The 26711-nt window shown below is 40.8% G+C and overlaps 1 protein-coding gene across 1 annotated transcript in view; it reads left to right on the top strand.

Annotated features, from left to right (window-relative positions):
• PARVA (parvin alpha) overlaps positions 1-26711 on the top strand; it is an 88897-nt gene that overhangs the window by 39189 nt on the left and 22997 nt on the right. Inside the window, exons 2-4 of the mRNA XM_056851316.1 lie at positions 23493-23582; positions 23694-23764; positions 25879-25981. Of these exons, the coding sequence (XP_056707294.1) occupies positions 23493-23582; positions 23694-23764; positions 25879-25981 (264 nt within the window). The remainder of the gene's footprint in view (positions 1-23492; positions 23583-23693; positions 23765-25878; positions 25982-26711) is intronic.

Raw genomic sequence — 26711 nt, 5'->3', positions numbered from 1 at the left:
ATTGCTCAGGATGCCCTTCGCCTCGGAAGAGAATGAGCCCCTACAGTACGTAGCCAAGGCTTCATTCACCCTTGCTGTTAATAGATAGGGGATCAGATCATGGTACAGGTTGGACCTCCAACCTCAAAGGCTCAATGTAGAAGATTAAGTCCAAGGTGTGACCTTTCTCAGGTGTTGGGCCCATCACGACTTGTGAAAGGCCCATGGGAGCCACAAAGACTACAAAATCCTGCACAGGAAATTCATTTGCCAGTCATTGCATCTCATAATGGAAATGTCCTGTTTGAAGCATAGACAGGAGCAAATCTATTATCTGTGATAGCTGGATATAAAATCTTTCTGTTCAGAAAGAAGAAGAAAAGTTGGTTTTTATATACTTATTTTCTCTACCTTTTAAGGAGAATCAGACCACTTTACAATCTCCTTCCCTCCCTCTCCCCACAACAGACACCTTGTGAGGTAGGTGAGGCTGAGAGAGTTCTAAGAGAATTGTGACTAGCCCAAGGTCTCTCAGCTGTCTTCATGTGTAGGAGTGCAAAAACCAACCCAGTTCACCAGATTAGAGTCTGCTACTCATGTGGAGGAATGAGGACTCAAACCTGGCTCTCCAGATTAGAGTCCACTGCTCTTACCCACTACACCACGCTGGCTGTCCAGTGTGTCATGGATTACCAGATGCAGAGAACAAACTTCTGTCCATGTCCTGATCGTGAGCTTCCTGAAGGCATCCTGATAGTGTCATTGGTCCCTTCCAAAAGGCGGTTCTTACATGCTAAGCTTCAAAGACTGAAACAGGAAAAGAGTTAGAACATCAGCTAGAGTTGTGCAAGATAAAGTTGAAAGATTCTCTAATTCACATTCTGTTCCCTCAACAGCTGGCCAGATGCTTCTGGGAGCTCACTATCACTGAAGATGACAACCTTCCATGTTTGTCCCCATCTGTTATACAGAAACACACTGCCTCTAGGCATGGGGATCCCATTTAGTTATTGTAGTTAACAGATGGCGATAGACCAGTGCTCTGTGCATGATACAATCTTTTTTGTCCATTAAATTCATCTGATTCATATTTGTTTTTACATTATTGGATTGATACCTGCTCATTGTTTCCCTAACTCCGTGAAACATTCTATGATAGAACAAAATCAAACCATTTCTTAACCAGCTTTTTCAGGATATTTCATAATGTAAACAATGTGTGCAATATGAAATGTAACATTCTGTAAAGATGAAACTTCTAAGGACGCTTTTGAAAACCTTCTAACAATTTTTATAAATGCAAGATGTAAAGTTTCTTGTGTTCTGTCATCACCAAATGCTGGAATTAGATGAACAGTATTTTATCTAGCCTTAAATATCTGGAAGGGTATGTAAATATGGCCTTAAGGCTTAGCAGACAGAAATCCAATTATTATTCTACCATTTGCCAGGTGAAAATGCCTCACAGGTTTTAATTTAATCATCTGTGGAATGGCATTGCTCTTTCTGTCTTGTTGCTTTCTGTGAGATAGTATATGACTACAAGTTTGTAGCTGATTTCCCCCTTAACCCCCTCACCATGCTATTTCCTCTTTCCGGCATCCCCTATATCTTCACCTTTCCCTGCTTCCTTCTCTCCCACCAACTAACCTTCCCTGCCCTCTAGTCTTCAACCTTATTTATTATTTAAATCATTTACACCTTGCCTTTTCTCAGGTTTGTAGAAAGATCTGGCTTGTCTGTTTTTCATCCCAGTTTTTGGATTTAAGTATCCACAGATGAGTCCATATTGACAATTAGATATATTGATAAGACAGTTGGATCATGAAAATGTACCTGGAGAGGATATACCTTATTTTGTGTCCCATCTTCCTTTCTGTCTGTTTAGCCAACTCACTTGTGTCTGTCTGTCCCTCTTTAAAACCACATTGTAAAATCTGCTTTTTCCTCATCCATTATAATCATCTATTGGGCACAGTTAAGTTCCAGTCAAATTACACTTAACACCTTGCTCCCTAGTCAAACATTGTTGTCTCTTTAAAAAAAAAAATCGCTCATATTACTTGGGTACCAAAACTTCAGAAATCAGGGCTTGTAGAGAGCTTTCAGCACACGTACACTGCAGTCCATAAGACCGTCTTCCTGGGAATAAGCCCCATTGAATAAAATGAGACTTACTTCTGAGAAGACTTGTTTAGAATTTCCCCCTTATTAAATGAATGCTTAGTGTTAGCTAAATAGAAAAAGCAGCCAAAGGCTCAGTTCTAGAGGGGACCTGTTTAGTCTAATAGAAATAAGCTTATCTCCAGAACAGGTTTTACAGTAGCGGTATCGTCATACTCTTAGTTTACTGTGTACATGTAATTTGCTTTCTTCAGCAATACTTTTTCAGCCTGTGACAGTAAGATAAAAACAAAGTGATAGAGGTGGGGAAGGTTTCCCTTGAGTTGCTTTTTCCTACTGAAGCCAAGCTAGTAGTAACACTGTGAAGTAGATAGTCGTTGGTGGTTTCCATGAAGACCAAATTTGTTCACATGCTTCAAAAATAATCTTGCTCATTTGAAAAATAAAGTTATGATGATACATAAAATTGGAAGCATGTTATTTCTCTTGTAATGAGCACTTTGAAGAAGATTTATTAGTAATTGAATTGGTAATACACAAAGCAAGGTTTCACAAAAAACAAACAAAAAACAACAACCCACGTTTCCCCCTACTATTGTCTGGATTTTCTCAGGGCCTAGATAATTTTATCCTATTAACATCAAACATGCAGGTAACTTTAGAATTTTGCATCTGCATTATTTCTAGGAAGCCATAATATGATTAGAAATGACAGTAATTGGCATTACATAGTCTAATTAAATTTCCTCATCTGTGAATGAAAACCTTTTAGCCAACCATTCCAGTGCTATTTCTGTATTTATTTGTTATGTGCCTAACAATGAAATCCTAAAAAGACTTGCACCATTCTAAGTCATTTGAAATCGGTGGACTTAGAAGGATTTAACTCTGCTTAGGATGGCAGTGTAAATGTGTTATGAGGCAGATATGGTATTTATCCATTTTCACAAATTAAACTGTTAGTATTATGTTGCCTGTAAATTATTTCTTGAACTGATGGACAAAACAACCAAAGAGAGAATTCCTACCATTTCTTGCAAAACTTTCTGTTTTTGCTAAACTGAAAATTGCTGGGCAAGAAAGTAAAGTAACCCTTAGTGACACATGAAAACATTAAGTAATATTGTGGAGTTTTTCTTGCCTAGGAGAAAGGTAGCATGATAAATTTTATTCTGAAAATGATCATAGAAATGTCTATTACACATCAGGAGAAAGGCTGTTATCTTCCAAAATATTATTTGACAAGCAAGGCTGCATTGACAAGTTTGGATATATTTACAGAATATTCCACTCTGTTCCATAGTGTTTGTTTTAGCCTACGCATCCAGTAGAATGAGACAATAAAGTACAGTGTACCACTTCTGACTGCAAATGGAGGAACACAGTTTGAACACTTTTTTATTTTAAACTCATTGCAAATAGAAAACAAATATAGCAGCCAAATTGCCAGGCCTCTTCTGCCTGCTTTTTTTTTCAGGCAGAATTTTTGTTTTACATGGCAGGATAATTAAAATTGGAATCACCAAACTGCATTTTGAAATAGTACATTGCATTCCAGAATCGTTTCCCCCTCATTCTCCCACATGTTGTAGACCAGAATAAGATAGTGAAATCTGACATTCCTAGCCTATTTGTTCATAGCTATTTGTACATAGCTCTCCTAACCCATGTTGCAGTAGTACTGTTTATGCTACTATATTCAATGTAGTGAGCATACTACACAGTGCATAAAAAATGGACTTGGACTGAGGATACCTGAAAGAGGTAGGAGACACACTTTTTCTCACCTTGATTATGACCTTGGGTGCTCTTGTGTGAAAAGAGAATGGGAGTTGCCATTGAAGCAGCACATTCTAGTCAGTTTTGCCAAGTCCTAATGGAAAACCCTACTGGGTCACCATCAGTCAGCTGCGACTTGATAGCACTTACCACCACTACTTTAGATACAGTCTGATCCAGCAGAGATTGACAAGGAAAGAGAAATTGAGGTTGTAGCGGGGAGCTCGATGAAAATGTTGGCAGTGTATGGCAGCAGTGAAAAGGACAAATTCCATGCTGGGGATTAACAGGAAAGGAACTGAACACAAATGGGCCACACTTGTAATGCCCTGTATAGATCTAAGGTGCAGCGTATATTTGGAATACTGTATACCGTTCTGGCAATTGTATCTCAAAAAGGATTATTGCCGAGCTGGAAAAAGCACAGAAGATGGCCACCCAAATGGTTAAGGAGTTGGAGCATCTTTCCTGTGAGGGAAGGCTGAAGAGTCTGGGGCTGTTCAATGTAGGGGGGAAAAAGATGGCAGGGACATGATAGAGATGTATAGAAGTATGCATGTGATGGAGAAAGTGGATAGAGAAATCTTTTTCTCCCTGTCCTGTAATACTAGCAGAGGCTGCTACCTTGGTTTGTAGATTACCTGCTCCCAACCCCATTTGTGCCCTGACCTGGATGGCCCAGGCTAGCCTGATCTCGTCAGATCTCAGAAGCTAAGCAGGGTCTTCCCTGGTTAGTATTTGGATGGGAGACCACCAAGGAATACCAGGGTTGCTGTGCAGAGGAAGGTACTGGCAAACCACCTCTGTTAGTCTCTTGCCATGAAAACCCCAAAAAGGGGTCGCCATAAGTCGGCTGCGACTTGACGGCACTTTACACACACACAACCCCACTTGTAGAGCTCCATACCATGCTTAGAGCTGATATAATTACTTGCTAGAGACTGGGAAGAGAGAGGCTGCTACCACCTTGGCCTGGAGAGTGCCACTTTTTCGAATTACTTTCAGTAAGTGTATTTTGGTGATGGGGTATCTTCCCCCAATATCAGTTGCTTCTCTAGAGGCTAATTTGTAATTGATGAAACAAGTTTTTGATGTGTGAGTGATGTTGGTTGAATTTCTGTAATAATAGTGGCATCGGTAATTAATGTCTTGATGTTCTGGGACTTCAGATCATCACACTGTTTTAAGATTGTTTGTGACAAAATGTATAAGCTGCTTCAGGTCCTGTGTTATGGGAGAAGAGCGGCTTACAAATATTCTAAATTAATTAATTAAATGGGTTGTTTTAATCATAGTGCTTTGTCCTTTTGTTCTCTCTCTCCATCCTCTGTCTTTATGGCGGAAGAGATAATTTGGGGGGAGGGTCTCACAAAGTCAATTGCAGCATTTAAACAAGTGTTTTTGAGGTACAGAAGAGACTCGGCTGATAGTGCTTTGAAGCTCATTAAGGCAGCAAATGTCTTTGCCTTAAAAAACAAGGATGAGATTCATCTTTGCCACTGGCAAATGTGCAAGTACTTTTGTAGAATACTTGAGAATAGCAAATCCCTGAATAAATTTAAGGTTTTGGTTCCCAAACTAGGTACCCCTTGAAGGGCAAAGAATCCTTATCTGAGTGGCTGACTGATTGGGACCTATTGGTGTGTGGGGGGGTCACAGCAAGGTGAATATGCTTTCCTTTTCTTTCCTCTGCAGTTATTGCCCCATTTAGTATGTTAATTTTAGGTTAGATCTTTCTCACGAGGTATTTGTTTCTTGCTTATGTGCTTTCATACACTTTCCTTAGAAACACAGGCAATAAATAAGCATGCTTTTATATGCATTTGATTAAGACCAACACAGGTTAGTAGACCCTAATATGATAACCGTGCTGTTAAATTGGATAGGGAACTTTATATAATTGGTATGTGCTTGAAGGGAGCCAATCCATAAGAGCCGCCATGGTATAGTGTTTTAGAGCGGCTGGCACTAATATAAAAACTGGGTTTGATTCCCACTCCTCCACATGAGCGGTGGACTCTAATCTGGAGAACCAGATTAGATTCTCCACTCCTCCACATGAAGCCTTCTGGGTGACCTTGGGCTAGTCACAGTTCTCTCAGAACTCTCTCAGACCCACCTACCTCACAAGGTGTCTGTTGTGGAAAGAGGAAGGGAAAGAGATTGTAAGCCAGTTTGAGACTCCTTAAAGGTTGAGAAAAGTGGGGTATAAAAACCAACTCTTCATCTTCACCATCATCATCATCATCATCCTGGATGTGGTAGTCTAAAGCTCTTCTAAGATGCAGGAGGAGCATGAGTTAATGTGCTGGTTATGAAAGGGAACCTGTAGAATTTGGGATGCATTTGCCCCAGGTATCTAGTGAATCCCCTCCCCATATTATTGTGACTTAATTTGAAGAACTGAGATTTACAACAACAAAAGGCCAGCACCTCAAGAATAGTTTGTAATGTGCACAGATACCCCTATATTGCTGGGTGAAAGAAGCCAAAAAAAATATGTGGGAGAAGATCTCATAGACTCTAATGTGCTGGCATATTGCTGGGAAAGGGATCAGTAGAGTTTCTATACACAAGGTGTGAGGAAACTGAAGCAGACAGATTGGTGGTAGAACAAGCACAGATGCTTTGTAATTGGGATGCAGCTGTTTGATGATGAAGGATGCTGTCTAGCTCAAGTGAAGTTCCTTTTTCATCAGATGCTTCAGTAGAGCAATTAGAACTGTCTCTTGATTTGGTGGTCTTCTGCTTCGTTGGAACACCGCAGCTGTCTCATAGCTTATTGATCTGAATGCAGTTCTGCTTTAGCGAAGCATTCCTTCACAGTGCTAAACCTCCAGTACAGAAGTGGATGAGACGTGGTTTCTGTATACCAGGGAACCAGGGAAGCACCATATCTACTTCGTAACAGGCCCCTGGCAAATACCTGACCGTGCCACATAGCAGGGGTGAGGGTGGAGGTGAGAGAAGGACCTTCCATGCATGTGCTGACCATGGCCCAATTTTGAGGTTTTTGAGAGGAAGGAGGGATTAATTGTTTCTGTTAATTTGGGGGGAAAGCCTAGATGGTTTTTCCCTTTGGCAGAGATCCTTAACATTGTGCTGAAATCTACACTGGAGGTGGGAGCCACTATTAGGAATGTGATAGTCACGTTGCTGTAGCTTTTCCCCCTTAATGCCCATCTGCTTGGCCCTATGAATAGTTCAGTGGGGAGCCAAAGCTCATTTCTTTAGCACCACAGAGCACACATCATAGCTCATGTGTTTTTATATTGAAGTAAAAATGCAGTATAATAGCCTTCGGTGAATATTGTAGCAGAATTATAGCTGAACTTTAGATGAAAAGAGTGTTTCTGTTTTCGACAACGGACCCAATGCTTAAATTGCCCTTCATTTTCGAAACACAAGCAGGGAAGTGGAAATTTTTACACCCGTATTTCAGAATTAAGTAACTTCGGTTTGAAAATAAGTTGGGGCACAGTAAGATAGCATAATTGAAGACAGCCGGTTTCCCACATTGATGCAGCCTACCAAGCAGCGGCCCTGTAGTAACACTTAATATATGTATGTATTTAAATATTGCTTTAAATCTGCATTTTTTTAATTGCTGGGAGTTTTCTGTTACTAGCTGCAGTGCAGGTTCCAGAGATGCAGTCTATAAATCTAAATAAATACATAAAGTTAATCAAATTCCCAATTTGTTTTGTTCAGTTTTCTTATGACTTCAGACTTCTGAGCTGATTTTCTCCCTTTTCCCTCACTAGTATCTTGAAGCCGTTATGTTTTATAAAAAACCATAACATTTCTGATTGTTAAGGTGTTCCTGTGTACCTTACCCTCATCTTCCTAGAACATGTGGGAGTGGGTATTTTTGTTCTGCATCCGATTAACAGAGCTACACAGCCCCCTAAAGTCTCATGCACCAGCTAAAGGTTGCAATAGCACATGTTTCCTGCTCTGAACATAACTCAATTCTTACATTACTTAGAACATAAGAACTTAAGAAAAGCCATGCTGGATCAGACCAAATCCAGCAGTCTGTTCACACAGTGGCCAACCAGGTGCCTCTAGGAAGCCCACAAACAAGACGACTGCTACAGCATTATCCTGCCTATGTTCCACAGCACCTAATATATTAGGCATTCTCCTCTGATCATGGAGAGAATGGGTATACCTCATGACTAATATCCATTTTTACTAGTAGCCAGGAATATCCCTCTCCTCCCTGAACATGTCCACTCCCCTCTTAAAGCCCTCCAAATTGGCAGCCATCACCACATCCTGGGGCAGGGAGTTCCACAATTTAACTATGCGTTGTGTGAAGAAATACTCCCTTTTATCTGTTTGCTTTAATGTATAAGGTTACGTTCCCTATAAGAGTTAGTATGGGGAGAAACTGCCGTCTGGTCTTTCCCCATTCAGATGTAGTCAGGACAGCATAAGTGGACAACAGTCACCCTTCTGCTTTAGATAGCTATGACTTTGTCTATACAGCACATATTTGGCAGAACAAACAAACACCCCTGGCTTATACAGATCTGAGATCTGTTGCCTGCACCGAAGGAGCAAGGGGAAGGTGGAGAAACATAGAGAAATAGACTCTCCCACTCCTTTCCCACTCACTGTTCTTGTGTCATGTCAGGAAGCTACTTCAAATGTGCTTTTGGGACTGGAAGAAGAGGGGTTGTCTAGAGGGATGTAATCTGAAGACAGAGTAATGTTGGTGCAAATCAGTGCCTAGTGTTGCCTCACCACCTTCGAACAGCACAGAAGCTGTAACCAATCCTATAGGGCTCTTTGTAGGCAACACCCCTTAAATTTTGCCTCCAGCCCTGCATAGACCCATTAACAAGCCCAATTCTTTCTGTCTTCCTTTCCCCTGAGGATACCTAAACAGCTGAGCCTTTCACCACCAGCCAGCCTTCACCGACAGGCAGAAGTGTGATGGGTATAGCTTGAGTGCCCATTTGCTGCATGTTGCTTTCAGGGTATCAAATATATGTTAAAATGTGGGGCCACATTAGCAGAGCGAGGGTGAAGCAGTAAGAGTCAGAGAAAGGAAACGGGGCTGAGGAAAAGAATGGACTTAGGAAGAGGCAGGCGATCAAGTAGTGAAGTATATAACATCTGCAGCGTAGTAGTCCCAAACTCTTGTCAGATATTGATCAGTCAGTGAAAATGTGGTTTGAGGTAAAGGGGAATTTGTTCCAGTACTGCTCACAACTTCCTTAGCATCTGCGTTACAAGGGATCTGGGCCCATCACCATTCTTGTGGCAACAACTATTTTGGACCATCATAAAACATTAATTCTATAAGCTGACGGGACAAACAGTGTTGCTTTGTGTGTCTCAGAAGCATTAGGCTTTCCAGAATGAAATTTGCCTAGATGGGGAATGGCAAACTTAGTTTGTTTTGCAGATGGTCTATGAGTCTCCTGTGGCATCATATTAAATTATATAGGCAGGCAGTTGTACTATGATACATTGAGCTAAGAGTTGCAATACGCATTTGAGCATTCTGTTGAGAAACAGACTTGAATGCTTAGCACTGCTGCACAGGTCAGCAGCAGAAAGCACTGTTTCAAAATTGGGATGTTTTAGCCAGTTCTCCTCGTGCTGGTAAAATGAGGGCTTGGACAGCATACAATGGGATGTGGAGTATTGTGCCCCAAAGGTAAGGAATGTTGCAGCCCTTGCTAAACTGTGATTTGGGTTAATTGCCTGATGATCTGTCTTTAGCATTCAGGTGTTTCAGTAGTGATGCTCCTATTTGTTTGCTACAGTTTTAGTTTCTCAAATGATTAATGAAGTTTTTTAAATTTTATTTGTTATCTGTTGCATTGTGGTGATCGGGTAATGCTGAGGTCAATAACTTCAGCTAATGTGCTAAAGGCTTGATTCTTTTTTCACTGGATATGAATTTTAGTGAGTTCAGCTCAGCAATAATTGAACTGAAAAACAGCACAAATGATAGGGTCTGTATTTCCACAACCTATCCAAAAGTCTTTATTCAAAACTCTTTTAAATTGGTATTGCAGCACGGCCTCTCTAACTTGAGTAACATTAAATTTGGATCTTCTTTACTTTAACAGTGACTTGAAATAATCTTCCTCGATAATACTATAAGGACTAGTTTTCCAAATATGAGTGCTGGGGAAAGTATTTAATTGTGTTCAAGAGCCTTTACTATAAATGATTGCATGCAAAGATTGGTATTTATGGAATTAAGGTGTGATGCTTGTTCAAATGGCACTCCCCAGTTGGAAATTATTTATTTGAAGTTTTTTTGTTATAGATTATTGCTGTGCAATGGCATGGAAAGCACTTATATCTGACTTATTTAGTAGTAACAATATTGTGGATATTGAAAAGTAAAAGTACTTAAACCAGCATACACATTAGAAGGAGAAGGAGGAGGAGTTGGTTTTTATATGCAGACTTTTTCTACCACTTAAGGAAGAATCAAACTGGCTTACAATCACCTTTCCTTCCCCTCCCCACAACAGACACCCTGTGAGGTAGGTGAGGCTGAGAGTGTGTGACTACCCCCCAGGTCACCCAGCTGGCTTCAGGTGTAGGAGTGGGGGGGGGAATCTAGTTCACCAGATTAGCCTCTGCCGCTCATGTGGAGGAGTGGGGAATCAAACCCGGTTCTCCAGATTAGAGTCCACCGCTCCAAACCACTGCTCTTAACCACTACACCATGCTGGCTCTTAAAGTGCTATGGTTGTAATTACATGAGCTTAAATTCCACTAAAACTAGCAGAGTTGACTGGTACACAAGTGGGGGCAGTATTATACCCTAGGAGTTAGTTAGGATTGAGGGTGTTTCTGTTAAGTTACAGGCTTTCCCCTGTGAACTCTGCCTATGCATTTTCCTAAATTTCTGTCAATTTATGAATTTGGAACGGCTGATGGAATTTTGACAGTCAGTTCAGTTGCTTCAGAAGGACTGGATAGTAAATTAGACTGTGCCAATTGGGTCCCAGGCATAAGGAGGAGCTCCTATCCCAAGAAAGAGGAAAGGGAAGAGAGAGGTATTTGGGGAAAGTGGAAACCAAACCCAAGAAGCGGAGGATCTAAGGGTCAAAAAGTCCAGAGATTAGAATAGGTGAAGAAATCATAACAGAGCAAGCAATGTCCCTCTTCTGAATAGTCTCTAGATGTCATGTAGGTGGCAGGAGGTTGGGGGGAAGTGGGAGTGGACAAGGCTGAGAATTAGTAGAAATAAAGCAGAGCTTGGAAAACTTCACGTGGGGTCTGAGAACAAATGGAGAAGAATTGGGAAGCTCATGGTTGAACACATTCCAGGGAGGAAGAGCAACTGGCTGAACTTCAAATATTGAATTGATTTTCAAATAGTCAGATCTTTGACCACAAGTCTTTTTCAGTCTTGCAAAAGCATGAGCTCTCTGTGGTGTGGTAATGATTTTAAGCTCCCTAAACTATTTATCCTACCTACTTCTTAAGATACCTTTAGTTTTGGATGTCATAATAAATTACAGTAATTGTCCCTATGTTATACAAGGTGGAAAACATTTGTGATGGCTGTGGCTCAGTGGTAGAGCATCTGCTTGGCATGCAGAAGGTCCCAGGTTCAATCCCCAGCATCTCCAGTTAAAGGGACTAGGCAATTAGATGATGTGAAAGATCTCTGTCTGAGACCCTGGAGAGCCGCTGCCAGTCTGAGTAGGCAATACTGATTTTGATGGACCAAGGGTTTGATTCGGTAGAAGGCAGCTTCATGTGTTCATGTGTTCAACACTGGTTTTTTTTAGAGTATTATTTTCTTTATTCTTTGCCCAATGGTTTTAAAAATATAAGACAGTTTTACTGATACCTGAAATGGGCAAAATCAGCAGTTGCCCATACATGTGCATTCTCCATTGTGGCTCCCGCCTTGTGGAACAGTTTGCCCAAGGAGATAAGGAAAGCTCCCACTCACCTGACTTTCCACAAACTATGCACAACTGAACTATTCAAAAGGGCTTTTCTGAGCAGGTAATAGGGTTGCACAGTACAAAATGCCTACAATTTTGCCTACAATTCACACACACACACAAAGATGATAGTTGTTGCTGTCGCTTCCTCAAGTAATGCTGCAACCCTTTTGGCAAGTGGTATATTATGAGCACAGGGATCAGGTCTATAGAAGCTGTCATAATTGTGTAAAAGAAGCAGGAGCAGTTTTCTTCCTTTTTTCCATACAAGCTGTGCCTCTCAATATTACTCTCTACAGCCATGTGTCCAATTTTGTAATTTTATGTTTACACACGCTTGGATGTGTCTACCGATACAGGATACACTTCTCACATCTGATAAAGTGGGCTCTAGTTCACAAAAAAGTTCATGTCATGATAATTCTTTAGCAAGTAAATCAGTACGAAATCTATTTCAGCTTACCCTTGTAACTTTAAGTAGAACAAAATCAAGGGCAAACTGGGTTATGTAGTAGTGCTGGATGAGAAGTTCTGGGATCACTGGGATTGATTTTTCTGACATTAAAAAGGTTATGACAAAAAATACAGTAGCTAAGCCACACCAAAAGTGTAAACAAAGTATAAAGTACCTGGCTGTAGGGCAAAAACTAATTACATCATCTTAATAAGTTATTGGAACAAGTTAACACCCATCTACAAGTTGGTAAATAACCAAAGATGTATATATTACTGGTCTCACAGAAGTCAAAAGTCCTCCTCTATTCTGTAATCCTTCTTTGAGGTGAACATCACTTTCACAGATAAACTCTTGGCAAGAGGGGCTACTTTGCACGCAGAAGGTCCCAGGTTCAGTCCCCAGCATCTCCAGTTAAAGGGACTAGGCAAATAGGTAATGTGAAAGACCTCAGCCTGAGACCCTGGAGAGCCGCTGTCAGTCTGAGTAGACAATACTGACTTTGATGGACCAAGGGTCTGATTCAGTAGAAGGCAGCTTCATGTGTTCATGTGTTCAAGAATCAAAAGTCCTTCTCCGTTCTGTAATCTTTCTCAAAGATTAATTTTTAACAATGACCAATTTAATCTGTAATCCTCCTTCATGGTAAACAGATCAAAGATGGGCTGCCGGCTCTCTCCCCATTTCGAACTTTTCTTCCTCAGACTAATTCTTGCTTATCCATAGTAGAATACCTCAATGCAGTTGGGAGTTTTTCATTTTTAACAGAGCAGTTCCTCAGTGGAACCAGGCTTCCTTGGGAGGTGATGGGCTCTCCTTCCCTGGAGGTTTTTAAGCAGAGTCTAGATGGCCATCTGTCAGCAATGCTGATTCTATGACCTTAGGCAGGTCATAAGAGGGAGGGCAGGAAGGTTTGCATCAATGTTTGGCTCTCGTGGCCCTTTCTTGCAAGCCCAGGGTAGTGCCAATCGCCATTTTGGGCTCAGTAAGCAGTTTTCCTCCAGGCCAGATTGGCCAGAGAACCTGGTTTTTTTTTTTTTTTTTTTGGCCATCTTCTGGCCGTGGAGTAGGGGTCATTGAAGGTGTGTATGTGTGTGGGGGAGGTTGTTGTGAATTTCCTGCATTGCGCAGGGAGTTGTAATAGATGACCCTGGTGGTCCCTTCCCACTCTATGATTCTATGATCTAGAAGAGAAACTCACACTTGGTGATTTAGAATAGTTTTGAGTACCAATTTTTAGTTTTTTTCTGAAAAAAATGCTGTAAAAATATTATTGTTGGTAAATAATTCAGAGAACAAGGACAGAAGAAATTCATCCCAGTGAAGTAAACTATGTTCTTCAGAGAATCATGGTTGTTTTCCACATGGGAACTGGTTTTCCCCTTTGCTGCTGCAATGGCTGATACAGTGTAGTGGCAACGGGGCTTCCACATGACAGTTTCCCCCGCATTTTTGCTGCCCCAGTCTTCCATCAGTGGCTGTCCCACACACCACCATGGCTTTTTCATTCTCTTTTAAACTCACTTATTAAACAGGTGACTCTGATTCTCTGAATTCCCAGCTTTCTTTTTTTCAAAAAAGTCCCTAGCCTCTTTCCTTGCCGTGGTGTAAGGGGAACGGCATAGCTCTGCAATAAGAGGGGCCGTAGTGGGGCAAAATGGTTGCCATGGGCACTGGGACCAGGGAAATGGCTGCCAAGTGACTGAGATGGGGGGAAATCCAAACTTTCTCAGCCATGTGGCAGCCATCCAGGATTTGCTGCAATCCTTCTCAAAACTTTGCAGCAAAGCAAGTTTGGGTAAGATCGGAGAAAAGACAAGGTAAACCCAAGAGGTGCACAAATGCACTCAGTGGAATGGGGAGCAAAACAAAAAGAAAAATTCCCAAAAGCCCCAAATCCAGGGTATATAATCCATGTGGAAAAGGGAATGGTGTATTTCCTTCAATGCTAATTGTAAAAGCCTTTCCTCCCAATGATAAGAACTCTGTGGCTGAGAGAGAGTGCCTGGGGGGGGGGGGACTTTCTTTCCCTTTCGTTTTCCTTTGTGAAAATTTCACTTGTAGCTGCCTTTACATCCACTGGAGAAAAACTATAGGAACCTGTGTTTGTTTTCTCCAGAGTACACGCGGCTTTTTTCAGCAAGAAAAAGAGCGAAGGAGAAAAAGGTTCCGGACTCTGTTTCCGTGTTGTTCTCCTTTTCCAAAAAGCGATTAGCTGCCATTTGCAACGAACAAACAAAAACAGCTCCTATTTCTCTTGTATAGCCATCTGCTGTGGAATTCTACCAGAGATCGTAGACAAATGAAACTCTGGACCAACGTCTTTAGAAAGTTGTGAATTAATTTCTTGGACTAGGTGGACTTCCTATAAGTAATATTAATATCTCCCTCATATGGAAATGCTTGTTTGCATCCCCTTTTGTACAAAAGTCAGTGAGGCATTAAGAATTTTAGGCTCTTTCAACTAAGTAAGGTACTTCTGTTACTCAAAATATCTTCATATGCTAATCTCATACCATCACAACAATTCTCTTGGGGGATTCCTTGGGGGAAGAGAAGAAGAACTATTTAAGTTGCTAATCACCCCCCCACAAGCTCATTTGTATATTTTAAAAATGTTTGCAAGCCACAGAATGAGTGAATAGTGTATATATTATTTGGTCCTTGTCCTTTTTTTAAATCAATGACGTAATATGTATTGGCCCTATTTAACAAAAAGTGGGGAAAGGTGATGATTAGCCAGATGCCAATAAATAAGCTTTACTGAACAACTTTGGACAGTTGAGACGTTTAAAATATTAGGCCTTTAATTTGTATTACACACAAGGCAATTAGATTGTGATTTTCACCCTTCTTTTTTCCTATTTCTAGTTATGTTTTATTTAACAGAGAAATGAGTCTGCCAAAGAAAATGGGTGCTTTCTGGAGAATGTATACTAATGCATCCTCATCAGAGTGGTGCATGTTTGCATACTCTGTTTTACAAGTGATTGGCTTGGAGTCAGCAGTTAATGGATGAGGGATGGTGATCTGCTACAGATGGTTTCCTGAAAAAACATTTTAAATTGTAAACATATCCTTGTTCAATTTTATTTTATATTATTCTGCATTTATGAGGTCTCTGAGAACAAACGGAGAGTTATCACTTAACAATGTAAGGTTTATGTTTTGGAGATAACTGCTTCCACTGATTCCGCCCCCATAAAAAGCCATCTGCTCCATTGCAACTATGTTTATGAGGTTTTGTGAAGTCAATATTTAATATCAAATCACACATTTTAAACATTTAACTGTTAGCTGTATCACTTCATTACTTGACTCAAAATGTAGACTTGTGTCTCGTCAGCGTATGAGCCTGTTGTTTTGCTGCTGCTATCAAGCATTTAGATGGGATATTAGCCTTTGTAATGCAACTGTAATAAGTAAAGCGAGACTTAGTGTGTGCATGAGGATTCTGCTTATTTTGATTTGCATTTCATTTTGCATTAGTCCATAGTATTCCTTAGTATGAGCCTCCTGAAAAGAAATGGCATTTTAGAAATTAAAAGCACCTTCTATATGCAAGTTACTGGTTATTGTTATTATTATTATTTTGTTCTTTAGACTTCTTTATCCAATCTTCCTTTTTAAAATAACAGTATGGGGGGGGGGTTGCCGTCAAGTCACGGCTTACTTATGGCAACCTCATAGGGCAGGGGTGTCCCAATTTTTTGGCTTCCCTGGGCCACATTGGAAGAAGAAGAATTGTCTTGGGCCACACATATAACACACGAACACTAACTTGGGTCGCACATAAAATACACTAACACTAACAATAGCTGATTCATAATGTTTTAAGTAAGTTTACGATTTTGTGTTGGGCCGCATTCATAGCCGTCCTGGGCCACATGTGGCCCAGGGGGCACAGTTTGGACAAGCCTGCCGTAGGGTTTTCTAGGCAAGAGACACAGGGAGGGGATTTGCCATTGCCTGTCTCTGTGTCATGACCCTGGTATTCCTTGGAGGTCTCCCATTCAAATACTAGCCAGGGTCAGGGCTGAAAGTGTGTGACTGGCCCAAGGTCACCCAGTAAGCTTCCATGGCATGAACAGGGATTCGAACCTGAGTTTCCCAGGTTCTAGTCTGACACCCTAACCACTACAGCACGTGAGCTCTCAACAGTACATAACTCAGTTTATATGTTAGTATTAGGGTTTAGATCAAAGGAAACATGTGCTACGTTCAGCTCGTACAGCAGACCTTTCTTGCTCTTCTTTCCACTATAGCTTTCTCAGTATCCCCAAAGCCCCCATTGAGTGTTGGGGTATGCTCTGTAACACTGCAATGCGACACAGGAGGGGGAAATTGGTGGAATTCAGAAACACAGAGACATGTGTACAAGTGGAAATGCCAGTTGCCTGTGCGAGGTCACTGTAAATATAAGCCATGACGTTTACATATTATTTTCTATACCGTTATATATTCTGTGTTCAACCAGTACCAAATAGACAAGTAAAACATAGTGGTTAAGAGTGGTGGTTAAGAGTGGTATAGTGGTTAAGAGTGGTGGTTTGGAGTGGTGGGCTCTAATCTGGAGAACCGGGTTTGATCCCCCGCTCTTCCACTTGAGCGGCAGACTAATCTAGTGAACCAGTTTGGTTTCCCCACTCCTACACATGAAGCCAGCTGGGTGACTAGCTTGGGCTAGTCATGGTTTCTCTCAGAACTCTCTCAGCCTCACATACCTCACAGGGTGTCTGTTGTGGGGAAGGGAAGGAAAGGTCTTTGTAAGCCGGTTTGATTCTTCCTTAAGTGGTAGAGAAAGTCGGCATATAAAAACCAACTCTTCACCTTCTTCCTTCCTTTCTTTCTTATAATAAACAGGAATTACCTCCTAACAATTCAGAAGCTACCTTTGGATACTGACAGTTTAGTAATCACATCTGTGCTAAGCATTCCATAAAGTATTCCCAACTGGTGTCAAAGAGCTGCGCTGCTACTCTTGCAGAAGGCATTCCTCATGAGGCTAATTCAGGCATTCACTAAATCTGTATCTGAGCGTCTGGGGGAATTGTAGTTTTCCATTTTCTCAATATAAGCCTTTAGGCCACTAGAAATTCATGATTCAGCCGCAGCTGCTGCTCTTATGGTCATTTGCAAACTGGAAAAATCTATGAGTATTTCATGCATAAAAGAAAAGGAACAACACACAAAATGAAATTGGAATATCTAAATAAATTGTGCCAAAATGGCATATCAGCTGGATGATTCATAAAGTAGGCATTACTGAAATACTGCAACACTACAGTATGTCAGAATTCAGCATACATGTACTTTTTAGTTGTATTGGAGTCCAGCATGCACAATCTATTATTTTGTTGTTGTAGAAATCTGAATGTAATGTACATAGATGTCTGAAAATGCTAATAAAATATTGTGGTGCATTGTATCTGAGAAAGCAATTATACTAATATCAATCAAGCTTTTTGAAACAAAAGTTTTTCTCATTATGTACCGGTAATTCTGGATTGCTCTTTATCACTGAGTATAGATGGTACATTTTAATGAATTTTTTAAATACTGATAAGTAGCACATTCAATTTATTTGGATGACATGGGCTCAATGTAACCATCAACAGGTTCTGACAATCTAGTTATAAATGTTGACTCCCGAAGAATGGATTCAGATATCAGAAATGCTCAAGGATTAGACTCTATCTTTGAGCATTTCTGATATTTGAAGGTGATTCTTCTCAAAAGTGAAACTTCCATTTCCTACTTGTATTACCTGCTTCTCTTTCTATTTTTCACTCATTAAAAAGGTCCACTTCATTCTTGTGACTGTAAGCATAGACTGAAGTCCATGGTCACATCTATATAGAACTTCTAAATAGATGTCAGATACATTGCAACACAATAAACAATGCATAACACATTTACGTGATTTAGGGAATGCATCTGGTGTCCTTCAGCAACACCTGACTTTTCCTATGTAGGGGAGATCAGCTACTTTCAAAGTAGGCAAGGAACTGCTGCTTTAAAAATAAATGCAACTGGTGTACAGCAGTTTCATTGGCTTCTCATGCTTTCTTATATCCAATATTCATTTATTTAAATTGCTTATTGGATACGCTCATGTCAGGACCCAAAGTGGCATATGGTAAAAATTAAGACAGCAGATCCAACAGAGCCAGTGTGGTATATTGGTTAAGAGCAGTGGACTCTAATCTGGGGAACCGGTTTGATTCCCCACTCCTCCACTTGAGTGGCAGACTCTAATCTCTAATTCCCAACTCTAATTCCCCACTCCTACACATGAAGCCTGCTGGGAGACCTTGGGTTTGTCACAGATCTTTCTGAACTCTCTCAGCCCTAATAGTCAACAGCACCTTCAGTAGGAGGAAGAGCAGGAGGTTTTTATATGCTGACATTCTCTACCACTTAAGGAAAAATCATCCTGGCTTACAATCACCTCCCCCTCCCCACAATAGACATCCTGTGAGGTAGGTGGGGCTGAGCAGTGACTTAGAGAGCTGTGACTAGCCCAAGATCACCCAGCTGGCTTCTTGTGTAGGTGTGGGGAAACCAACCCGGTTCACCAGATTAGCGTCCACCGCTCATGTGGAGGAGTGGGGAATCAAACCCGGTTCACCAGATTAGAGTCCACCACTGTTCTTAACCACTACACCACACGAGATACAATAACTTGGAACCACTACACCACTATGAGATACAATAACTTGGAAACAAACAGATAACCAGTGCAAAGATTTAAAGCTGAACGGTGGAGGCTAATCTGGTGAACTGGATTTGTTTCCCCACTCCTACACATGAAGCCAGCTGGGTTACCTTGGGCTAGTCACAATATGTTTGTTTTAAAAGGTATCCTGTTAAAAAAGATCATTTCCTTGCCCCACCCCAGCTGGGTTGGAATGTTCCTTGCTGCCAGCTGTGCCCCCAGCCAACGCCTTGGTCTGGCAAACCTCCTGGCCCCTGCTGCTGTGCTCAGTAGTTGCTTGGTGGGGGAGACTGTCTTGCAGATGACACCCCCTCCACTCTGGATGGGGCCATCGTGCTGCTACTGCCATCCCTGGCAGTACCCCACCCTGTCCTGGAGCAGCTGCTGCCTTTGGCCCAGTAGGTTGTGCCTCCTCTGGCCTCTGCTGCTGCCTCTGTGCCCCCAGTGGGAGGAAGAGTGTGGGGACTATGGGCTATAGCACTGGTTCCCAACCAGGGGTCCATGGACCCCCAGGGGTCCGCGAGAACTAAATTAAGGTCCGCGAAACAAAGTTATAAACCCATAATAAATTAATATTTTCAATTAAAAGTTCTCTATTATAATATATATATATATATATATATATATATATATATATATATATATATATATATATTCAAATATAATTCTAAGTTTAATGTTTAACTAACAGTTATGATTAAAGTTTATTTTCAAATTCCCTGAATTTTTATTTTGAACCTTGGGGTCCCTGCACCGAACAAAAAAGTCCTAGTGGTCCCTGGTCAAAAAAAGGTTGGGAACCACTGGGCTATAGTGAGAGCAAGAGGGAGAGATTAAGAATAAGAGAGAAGTTGTATTGTAGCTACCAGTCCTGAAGCGTGTATTTTGTCTCCTTACTTGCGGGAAATGGAAAAATCTGACCTTTCTGTGTGTGTTTTTATATGTTTATGTGATTATAGTGTGTGTATGCTTTTAAATGGCTGGAAGATTTTAATGTTTGCCACCTTGGGAAACCCAGCATTGGGCGGAAGGGTGGCATAGAAACATTTGAAATAAATAAAAATAAAACAAATTAAATCCCAGACATTCTATACCCAATTTCCTGCCTTTTGGTAGGGTGTGTTCTGTGATAATTCATGGAGTAAAATTAAATTACTTTATCTGCTAGTTTCAGGCTTCAAATAAACTTCTTTTCTTTACTAGTATCTTTTTTGTGGGGGAGGTCAGCAGCTGACTGTGGCATGAAATAGTCCTGATATTACGATTAACTCAAGCATATAGGGTTGCCAACCTGCAGGTACTAGCTGGAAAGCTCCTGTTATTATAACTGATTTCCAGCCGATATAGATCAATTCACCTGGAGAAAATGGCCGCTTTGGCAACTGGACTCAGTGGCATTGAAGTCCCTCCCCTCCCAAACCCCACCCTCCTCAGGCCCTACCCCAAAATCTCCAGGTATTTCCCAACCCGGAGCTGGCAACCCTACAAACATATCTGGAACTTTGCTTACAGATGTGTTGGGGCTACATGACCAGACCTATTGGTTCCTCCAAGGTAAAAAAAAAGTTTGAAAATACTGATCTAGGGAAAAATAAATACATATAATGACAAATGGAAAAAGTCTAGAAATCATAGCATGAAACTAAGGTTTGTGTATATTAAAGGAATTAAGCCAATATAAATATTGTGGGCATTTGTATTTGTGCCTTTAGATTGAATCATCAGTTAATACCGACTTCGAGTAGTTGTAGGTATTGTTATTAAAGTACTTGTTAGATTCCACAGTGTAGATTTGTGACCTTGTGTTCCTGGATCATCTCATTAAAGGCTTTATCCAGGCTAAAAATAAATGTTCTAGCAAGCATACATGTATATAATTTTGTGTTTTGCTGCCTTTGAGTCAGCAGTATCAAATAGAATTGATTCACTAGAGATAATTTTTGCATGATTAATTTAATTATGCAATGGATTAGGGAGAATGTTACCCTTTGATGTAAGGCTGTTTTCTCTTCTCTTATGATAGCTTTTAATATACCATGTAATCCACATAGAATAGAAATTCAAATAAATAAATAGATTACAATACAGGTAGATTCACACTGAAACATGCACTGTCCCCTTCCCAGTACTCTGTTTAGGCTGTGTCCAGATATCCCTTCTAAGAGTGATGGTACCTGGTAACTCTTTAAGGAGGACATCAGTTGTAGTAGTTGTCAACTACTGTCGCTTTTTAGACTCAAGGGTAGCACCCTCTCGGGCATGGAACGTGCTAAGTCCAAGCAGAATAGTAGTTCTTGGACATGCCCCCTGGCCCATGTATGGTTTGGATATGATCTGTGCTTTGGACACATAATTGTAAAATCTACACCCTAAGTAGAGGGCACTACCCTTTGCCCCAAGAGAAGCCCCAGAAAGACTACTAAGTATATTTTACCATATGTCTTGCATGATGGTTTCAGGTTCTTTTAAGGAAGTAGAGCTTTCTGCACAAAATTCTTTGTTTAGAACATGGGCTCTCGACAAGGGAGGGAATTCCCCCCAGGGGGGAATTTTAGGGTTCCAGGGGGAAAGTGTGATGTCCTGTAGATTATGTACAATCTGTAAAATTGTAGTTTGTTTTTAATTGACTCTGCTACATTCAATGAAGTTTATGACTATCTTGGGAAGGGGAGAAATTGTATTCTGAACAATGGTGAAAGGGGGGGGATGGAGCAAAAAAGGTTGAGAGCCACTGGTTTAGAATTTCTTAAGTGGGCGCACAAATTTAGACTTAGACGTTTCACAATACCAGTCTGGTTTCACAATACCAATACTCTGGTTTCTCTTCAGATTGTATAAATCTTTCGCCTTTTAATACCAGTCTGAACTAAAGGCTTATATTTATGTAGACAAGACAAGTAAATAGGCTACATAAAAGCCAAGCTACTGATCTCATTCATTTATGTTCTGTTTTGTTAACTATGTTAAGTTGCTTTGTGAACCTTTACCGTGAATGGAAATGTCTTACAAATGTAACTACTGTTAGGTGGTGAATGTGTACCTGGACATGGATCTGTTCCTGCATTCTCAGTGGCAGCCCCACAATGATGGAACAATCTCAGGGAGGCGTGCCTTGCCCCCTCATTTTCAAACTTTAAGAGGCAGTTGAAGACAGTTTTATTTAGGACTGCCTTTGATAATTTAGTAGCAGTCCTAAACTGCAATTTTTAATTTTTAATAGATTTTATCAATATTGTAAACTGCCTTGAGCTCTATATGGAAGAAAGGTAGCTAATAAATGTTTTTTAAAAATAAACTAAAACATTCATTTCCTGTTTTCTCAGTGCTCAAATTTAGAAAAATGTGAATTCTTTTTTTATTTAATAGTTCTATTGAATTTTTTCAGGGTACAGAAAGGAAAAAGGGGAAAGGGGGAAAAGTAGGAAAATAATTATAGTAGATAATTAACTCAGACAAAAATGACATGGTATGAAATGCAGGATGAAACTTTTCAACCAGATAACCATAATTCAAAATGGGGTAAAATGTGTGTTAAGAATATAACTAACAATATTAGTAAAATAAGGGCTAATCTGTTACTTAGAATAAGGCAATGGGTGGCAGCTGTGCTGGACAAGGGGAAATGTGAATTCTTGATATGAATTCTTTTTATTCTTGGAAAACTTGAGAGATTTGTATTTGCTTTCCAAAAGAAATTGTAGTAGGTAAGACTGTAAGAGCAGTTCTGCTAGATCAGACCAATTGTCCATTTTGTCCAGCATCCTGTTTCATGCAGCGCCTAACATTAAATGGTTTAATATTTGTTATCTTCACCACCTTGTGGACCCTGACTGAGTGCAAAGGCGGCTTAAAAATATTGGAAAAAAATAAATAATAAATAACCACTAGATGGGAAGGCAAACCCGAGAGGGTGGGGATGTACCAGAACCCTCGGTTGGGCTCTGACTCCTGTGACAGCTTCTCAAAATCCCAAAGGTTTCCTCAGGCTCAAAAAAGTTGGGGACTCCTGCTGTAATGCGTTGCACTGTTTGTTCCACCTGTGGCAGAGAAAATGGATTTGAAAGTCTGTTTCATGGGCCATCTTTCTGAGAGCTGAGGGTTTTCTGAATTTGTGGGATTTTGTTTCAAAGGCCTTCTACAAAGGCCTCGTAAACTGAGGCCTGAAGAGTTCACAAACTGGGACAGTAGAACTGGCAGAAATTACCTGTTTGGGGTTTTTTGCCAGTGACAACAAAATTGTAAAAGATCAGCTTACAGAGAGATAAGCGCAAGATTCAAGGGCTATGCTAACCAAGGAGATCCAGAGTGGCATTCTGCATGCATTGCAATTTATATTTGCTCAGGAGTAGAAGGCCACTCCCTCCTTTTCCAGGCTTGTGTTTTTTACAATCGATTATATTATTATGCAGCTGAGATTAATGTGGAAATAAAGCTTTACATTCACGTTCTCATTGCTGACTGAAGACATGCCACTAATTTTTCTTTTTTCCCCTCCTAGTGTCTGAGTTACAAGAAGAAGGAATAAATGCTATTAACTTACCGCTCAGCCCAATTCCTTTTGAACTAGATCCTGAAGATACTATGCTAGGTAACCTGAAATAAGTTTTTTTACCCTCAACCTAAATTTCTGAAGTAAATCAGAACACTAGGTGAATTTTTTGTAACATGCGTTTCTCTTGTTTTCTTCCATTTACTAAAGAGGAAAATGAAGTCCGAACAATGATTGATCCCAATTCGAGAAACGATCCAAAACTACAGGAGCTGATGAAGGTAATTGTGAAAGGACTTGCAAACTCTTTTGTAACAAAATATAGTAAATGTAATTTTTCATTCTGCCACTTCAGATTTGAACTTTAGGGACCAAGGTAAGCAATATAAGGCCAATGGACAGGATACAGACTCCTTTTCAAAGCCCTCAAAGGCTCCCCCCCGCCCCGAATGCTCATCTCTTTGATAACCTTTTAACCAAATGATCATTGGCTCATTTGAGAGGATTTGAAGATTACAGCTCTAGTTTTGAGTGAGCCTTGCCTAATTTCCCACCCATCTGCATTCCCAGCTGAGTTCTTCAGTATTTGTGAGAGGGAGTATCTTACCTATTCCATTTCCTCACATGGTTAAGAGACACTTCAGCGTTTGTGTTGTGACATTTTGTTTTGGCTATATCTATATAAGATAGTCATCTGCTAAGTCATAACTAATGAAGTTGTTGGCATAAGAACATAAGAAAGGCCATGCTGGATCAGACCAAGGTCCATCAAGTCCAGCAGTCTGTTCACACAGTGGCCAACCAGGTGCCTCTAGGAAGCTACAGCATAATTACTATAGCAATAGAACACATTGCAGTAGTCTAATCCAGATGTTACCAGGTCATGCACCACATTGGCAAGATCTTTTCTGCCCAAGAACAACTACAGCTGCCTCACCAGTCAAAGCTGGTGAAAGGTACTCCTTCCACAGCTTCTACCTGTTTAGGTCCAGTAGCACTCCAAGCTACAAACCTGCTGTTTTAGGGGGAGTGCCATCCCTTCCAGTGCAGGATATATTCCTGTTCCTGGATCTGGCCTTCCTCCCACAAGTAGTACCTCCATTTTAGCTTGTTAATCCTCATCCATCCCAAAACTGCCTCCAGGCACCTTTTTGCAGTTTCCACAGCCTCACTGGAATGCGCTGGAAGGGCAAGATGGAGCTGAGCGTCATCTGCGTTTTGGCAGTAACTCAGCCATAATCGCCAAATGACCTCTTTCAGTAGCTTCACATAGATGTTAAAAGGCAAGGGGGAAAGGATGGAACCTTGCAGGACCCCAGAAGCCACGAGGCTGAGCAGCAGCGCCCCAACGTCACACTCTGAGACCTACTTTCAAGGTAGGACTGAAACCACTGCAAAACAGTGCTTTCAGTCCCAGCTCCGACAGATGATTTAGAAGGATATCATGACTGATGGTATCAAAAGCCAATGAGAGATCTAGGAGAATTGACAGGGTCGCACTCCCCCTGTCCATCTGCCAGCTCAGGTCATCCACCAGGGTGACCGAGGCCATGTCAGTCCCATAATCAGGCCTGAAACCACACTAGAATTAATCCAAAGAATCTGCTTCATTGAGAAATCCTTGAAGTTATCCTGCCAGTATGCATTCAGTCACTTAATTTAAGAATGGTACATTTGAGACTTGTGGGTAGTTATTCAGCTGTCCTGGGTCCAGAGTAGGTTTCTTTAGGAGTTGGTCTCAAACTTCCAAAAATCCTGTCCTCAGACTGAACAAGTTGAACGTTACCCCGCACAACTGGACAAGTCACCACCCAGGGATCATTTCCAGTATGTTTGTAGAAATGTGTGTCCTTCAAAAAGTTAGTACTCACGGAGGTCATATATAGTGGACATTACAAAGCACCTCTGTATAGTATCAATTAAGCTTTTGATTCATCTCACAATTAACTGTGCTTCTCCTACTGAGTGCAATGAGATTTAAGTGCTTTTAGCTGTGATCTGGATTACAGTCATTACGTTTTAGTCCTTTATCTCTGCAGGTAACTGGTATGTCTCCTAGGTAGCTGCAAACCTTTCTTAAAGCAATAGCAAGTTACAGTCATTATGTAAGCAAGAGAGTAATTGCAACCTACCTCTAGTATAATGTGGGGATGAATAGCAACTACCTTGAGGTAAAACTAATTTCCTTTTTTGTAATATGCATACAAGGCCTCATTCTTACATGTTAATCCCTGTGGTTTGTATATTTTCTCTAATTTTTATTCTAATGTTGTATCTACAACTTGTTATTCATTGCTTCTTTGGTGATCTGTTTTCTGAATATTTACTCTTGTTTCCAATAGCCTGTGTGCTCATGCACATGTGCAATATTGCTAATTTTTTATCTCTTGCGCAGGTGTTAATTGACTGGATTAATGATGTGTTGGTAGGAGAACGCATCATTGTGAAAGACTTGGCTGAGGACCTGTATGATGGCCAAGTACTGCAAAAACTCTTTGGTAAGGAAATACACACACACATAGTTAGAGACGGGGGGGACACTTGTTTGCCTTTAAGACATTAAGGGTTATTAGTTTATATTACTTGCCATTTCATATTACTCCTAGCTAGACAAATCTTTCCTGTTTATTACATATGATGCTAGTGGTGTTGTGATCAGGCTAAGAATATTGTCTGTTCATCCCATACTTTGAACCTGTTGTTTTCTTTGTTGTTCCTTCTCTTTTATCCATTGGACAGCCCTCAGTAGTATTGTAGCCCATTTCAACTTCATGGTATGGCAGTAACATAAAACATCTGGTCTTACCCATCCATTTAATATCAATGCCTACTCCACTTTTAACAATATGCTTGCAGACTCCTTGTTTTCACAAAAATTCTTGCAACAGCTTTTCCTATGTTTGTATTGCACTCCTATTTATGCACACTAAGACCTTAAAAGGTTTCTGAAGCTGACTATTTTGTATTATGATGCATTGTAGAAACACAGATCTGTAAAGGAACCCCAAGGGTCATCAAGTCCAACCCCCCACACACACAATGCAGGAAATTCACAGCTACCTCCCCCCGCCTCCACCAGTGACCCCTGCTGAATGCCCAGAGGAACACAAAAACCCTCCAGGATCCCTGGGTCAATCTGGCCTGGAGGAAAATTCCTTCCTGACCCCAAAGTGGTGATCAGCATTACCCGGGGCATATAAGAAAGGGCCACAAGAGCTGAGCACTGGC

The sequence above is a fragment of the Euleptes europaea genome, chromosome 6 (genome assembly GCF_029931775.1).
Source record: "Euleptes europaea isolate rEulEur1 chromosome 6, rEulEur1.hap1, whole genome shotgun sequence".
NCBI lineage: Eukaryota > Metazoa > Chordata > Lepidosauria > Squamata > Sphaerodactylidae > Euleptes > Euleptes europaea.
The sequence above is the reverse complement of the archived record's forward strand: the minus strand, read 5'-3'. Positions and strand labels throughout refer to the sequence as shown.